General features: G+C 32.0%; 1 protein-coding gene across 1 annotated transcript; it reads right to left on the bottom strand.

Moving 5' to 3' along the window:
- Nucleotides 1-1,681, bottom strand: LOC137623465 (cuticle protein 19-like). Its single transcript, XM_068354300.1, has 3 exons — nucleotides 1,670-1,681; nucleotides 526-606; nucleotides 1-373 (listed from the first exon to the last, which is right to left on the bottom strand). The coding sequence occupies exons 1-3, from the start codon at nucleotides 1,679-1,681 to the stop codon at nucleotides 41-43; spliced, it is 426 nt and encodes a 141-aa protein (XP_068210401.1). The 3' UTR covers nucleotides 1-40.
- Between the last annotated feature and the right edge of the window lie 3,405 nt (nucleotides 1,682-5,086).

Raw genomic sequence — 5,086 nt, 5'->3', positions numbered from 1 at the left:
TTTCTTCATTCCAGTAGTCCGGAAAATCCTATTCAAGGATTTACTTGGATTCGTTGGAGTCGGGAGCATAGTAGGTCCTCCTGGGAGCTTCACGAGATTCGAAAGAGGCGGAGCTGGAGTCGGGGAACTGAGCCTCACCGGAGTAGGTGACTTCAGCGATGTATCCATCGTCACCATCGACATGGAAGGACACCTTCTGGAGGCGACCGTCGGGGAGCTGGACGTAGTAGGATCCCTGAGTGTTGTCTCCATCACGGGCTTCCTGGTGTCCGAATTCGTTGCTGGAGGAGTCGTCGCTGACAGCCCAGTTGAAGTTATATTTGGCTTCACCGGACTCGAAGGATTCGAAGGATTCCCGAGAGGCGGAGGAAAGCTGAATTAGAAAAAAAGAGAGATTACCACCAACATTCTAGTATTATTCAAAAGATGATAACTATTTCTCTTTAACTGAGTACCAGAGAGATATTTTGGTTAATGATTATTTAGATATTTTGCATAACTTTAAAAAAATTCTTATATACTCACTCTTGGTGCAGCATATCTGTATCTTTCGAAGCTGTCGTCAGCTGCAACCAGGGCAGCCAAACCCAACACAACCAAGATAACCTGAAAGTCAGAAGGAATATTTTATAACCTCTAAAAACTATGTTTCTTATGTTCATAAAGTAGGAATACTGTAATATGGAAATCATTATGCAATGTTATTTAACTATCCACGCTATAGATGACGGTATGCTTAATGTTACATTATAGTCAATATTTTTTTCTATTATTCTTATTATCATTACTAGCTAAGCTACAACCCTAGTTGGGAAAACAAAGGGCTCCAACAGGGAAAAATAGCCCAGCAAGTTAAGATCAATATAATGAAAATAGTAATAGCATTTGTTTTTTAAATAAACAACCCATGTCAGTCAAAGATCTAATCTTTCAGTACTTTAATGTACAGTATATTATGAAATCAATCCTAATGCCTATATGATCTTTTATCATAATTTGAAAAATCTCTTTCTTCGCTAAATGTTAGCAAGAAAAAACGCTTGAAAATTTACCAAGTGTTCTGAAATCAGCTAACACCCATTTTATATTTTAGATTCTCCAGATTGCCCGATTAGCAAAGGAGTAGAATCCCTTGACAAAGAGTAGAATCCCTTGATAATGAGTAGAATACCTTAGCAAAAAGTAGAATCCTTTAGCGAAGAGTAGAATACCTTAGCAAAGAGTAGAATCCCTTAGCGAAAAGTATAACCTCTTGATAGATAAAGAGTAGAATACCTTAGCAAAGAGTAGAATCCCTTAGCGAAAAGTATAACCTCTTGATAGATAAAGAGTAGAATACCTTAGCAAAGAGTAGAATCCCTTAGCGAAAAGTATAACCTCTTGATAGATAAAGAGTAGAATACCTTAGCAAAGAGTAGAATCCCTTAGCGAAAAGTATAACCTCTTGATAGATAAAGAGTAGAATACCTTATCAAAGAATAGACTCCATTAGCAAAGAGTAGAATCCCTTAGCGAAGAGTAGAATCCCTTAACAGAGTGGAATCCCTTACAAAGAGTAAAATCCCTTAACAAAGAGTAGGATCCCTGGAGCAGATCCCTTAACAAAGAGTAGAATGCCTTAACAAATAATAGAATCCCTTAGCAAAGAGTATAATCCTTTAGCAATTACCTTAGAAACCATGTTGTTCAAACGAAGTCTCGAAGCGAGTCTGTAGCGTTATCCCGTCCAACGCCCAGTATATATACTACTTCGAAGCCAGGTAGGTGGGGTCGCCCGTCTGATCCAGATTCAGTTTTTTTGCTAAATACTACAGCAGGGAATTAGTCAATCGCTCCGGTCATTAACGCTAGCAAGGGAAAAGAAGAAGAATACGCAGATTTTGAAGAGAAAGGTCACGGTAATAGAAGGGTCAACTTTCATATATCATTAATCTTTGAGAATCCGTTTCTGGTTGAGTGATTAAAGGAAATATTTTCCGTCTGAGGTCGAGTGTCAACATTTGCTCAAATGGAAATGGAAACTTGTTCCTTCTTTTTATTTATAAAACTGGGTAGGCGAGGATCTACAGCTGGTCTTATCTCATATCAAAATCTGCATGATAATGTCTCGATGTATACTTTATTCTTATGTTTATTATGGAAAAATATGAGTGCTTAATGTGGATAAGTTCTTGAATTAAGAATGAAAAAATGAGGATTGTGCTATATGAAATCCTGAGTGAGATGCTCATGAATAATATCATGTGTAAATAAATTTCTATCTATCTGTCTATCTATCTATCTATCTATCTAGATTTAACTTCTCCTGAAATTTACTTGTAATCAGAAATGTATATTACAAAGATATGTAAAATGTACTCATGAAGTTATGTTAAGGAATTTTGAAAATTATCGCAATGAATTTTACTGGTATTGCAAAACTGTGAGGACTGCTCTATATTATCCTTTGTTTGCATTGAATATGATGTTTTTTTTTTCTTCCAATACCTGATGGCCATTCTTCATAGGTATTCGAAAATATTTATTGAACTACAGTGCATAAAGAAATGTTGGGTGCATCCAAATGTTATATCATTTGGTACCTTCCACGATATCTCTAAATACTGCTGTAAAATCTAACAATTAAAGAATGTATGCAGGTAATGTAAAATCAGGATCAATGGTGATTTCTTTATTATCAGTAGACATCATGTTAAGTCGATGCACTATTCGTAATTTAATACTACAAGGTAAACGAGTTCTGCAGATATTATACATGAATTAGCAAATATAGATTTTGATTGAAATAAGAGTTTGCCTGCATATATAACATATACACAAACACACAATCTCGGAAGTCTGGTTTTAAGTCGCATGTTATAGTTTCATGCAAATTTGGTATGCAATACGTCAAAATGATTTCAAATCAAAGTATCTGAATTTCCATATTTACTAATAAGTTAGTTTCATATTCAATATAACTATATTTTAATGACAAACATATATCCCTCTTTATATATATATATATATATATATATATATATATATATATATATATATATATATATATATATATATATACCCTTGTATATGTATATACAAATACAGAGAGATTTATGTATAGAAAAAATTATATGTAGGCATACACACAACACACACAAACACACACACACACACACACATATATATATATATATATATATATATATATATATATATATATATATATACTGTATATATATAATACCTCATATTATTCTTTATATTTTCCCATATATATCTCCTTTCAAGGTGTGGCACATTACAATACTAGTATGCACCGGTGGGGTAGAGTACCACCTTCAAGTAGTTCATGACCTTGTCCCTGTTTGGGACATATCAGCAGTCTGTAGAGTACAATAGCCTTGCGTAAGCCCGGATTTCTTGCTCTTGTACCACTTGGATCCTTGGCACTTAGTCTTTGGCCTTAGTCTCTCAAATTATTAAAACCCAGATGTCTACTGTAGGCTCAAGAGCCTTTAAATATGCAGCCCCGAGACTATACAATAAGCTCACACTAGACATTCGAAAGACTGAAGAGATTAAGGCCTTCAGAGTAAACTGAAGAATTTTTTGTTCTCCAAGTACTTTGATAATGTATATTTGAGAATAAACGAGCAAAATGTGGTGTGAAATGTTAAATGCTTTCGAATGAACATGTTAAAATGACTGAGAAGGTACTGTAGAGAGTAGGGTTTCCCTGCTGTATAGGACCAGAAAAGCAGCTATCAAAGCAAAGTATGTAAAGTAATATACGTAGTTTTATAATTCATATATTCCTTAATCCTATTTTCCTCCTCATGCATACATGACATTATCTAATTTAATTTCAAATTAAATTAACTTTCCTCCTTAATTATATAAAAGATTATGATCATCATTTCTTCTCATCATGATTTATTCATAGCTTATAACGCCAAACAGCCAACCAATATACCTCATCATGATAATCTGACTAAATTGATTTCAAAATCTATAGTTACCACTTTTTCTCAATAACTGCATTCTAATCCATTTCTTTATAATAAGGGTTCAATAATCTTTAGTATTTTTATGTCAGAGAATCTTTAAGGTTAAATAATGTTACTTCCTTTTAGGGGCATATTTCTAACATTAAACTGTTTCCGTCATTCGTCTCAGTTGTGCCATTGAAATTTTTGTTATACTCCTCTTTCCTTGGGAGTATTTTGTATTATTTTTTTCTACGTGTACTCGATCATTTTCATGATCTTTCAACATTTAAATATTACGTTCACGATACTAATTTCGACCAATATTATCAAATTCCGCAATACTTGCTAATTATTTTGGTCTCCAGTTTGCTGTTTTTATTGTAATGGAAATGCACGTTTTTTCTATGGTTCTAGAGCTTAGAAAATTATACAAGAAGATTTTCTAAAATTTCAGCATACTACATTCTGAAAATCGCTTCAAATCCATCAGCTTTTTTATCTTGCGTTTCCACCAATATTGATTAATGTATCATTTCTCATATTATTCACCAATATCCTTGTGAAAGTGAATTTCCATTTATTTATTCTCAAAACTATTTCTCAAATGTTTCTCTATGTGACAATAAAAATTGCTTTCATATCGGTAGTTGAGTAACTACCCAGAGATAATGGCGTTTAGATGATGACTAGTCAAGATACAAGGTGAAAATAATATTTCTAGTATCATATGTCTTCAGACTTGCTGTAAGACTCTCCTCAAAACAAGCAGCATCTAGGATTCCCTCAGTATCTTATTATTTCCTTGTCGTTTATTGCATCTTCGTATGTATATATATATATATATATATATATATATATATATATATATATATATATGTATATGTATATATATATATATATATATATATATATATATATATATATATATATATTATGTATATATGCAAACATATACATATATATATATATATATACATATATATATATATACATATATATGTATATATATATATATATGTATTTTTACATATATATATATGTATATATACATATATATATATATATATATATATATATATATATACACACACATATATATATATATATATATATAT

The sequence above is a fragment of the Palaemon carinicauda genome, chromosome 30 (assembly GCF_036898095.1).
Source record: "Palaemon carinicauda isolate YSFRI2023 chromosome 30, ASM3689809v2, whole genome shotgun sequence".
Classification (NCBI taxonomy): domain Eukaryota; kingdom Metazoa; phylum Arthropoda; class Malacostraca; order Decapoda; family Palaemonidae; genus Palaemon; species Palaemon carinicauda.
Note: the sequence above shows the minus strand (reverse complement) of the source record. Positions and strands in the feature narration are given on the sequence as shown.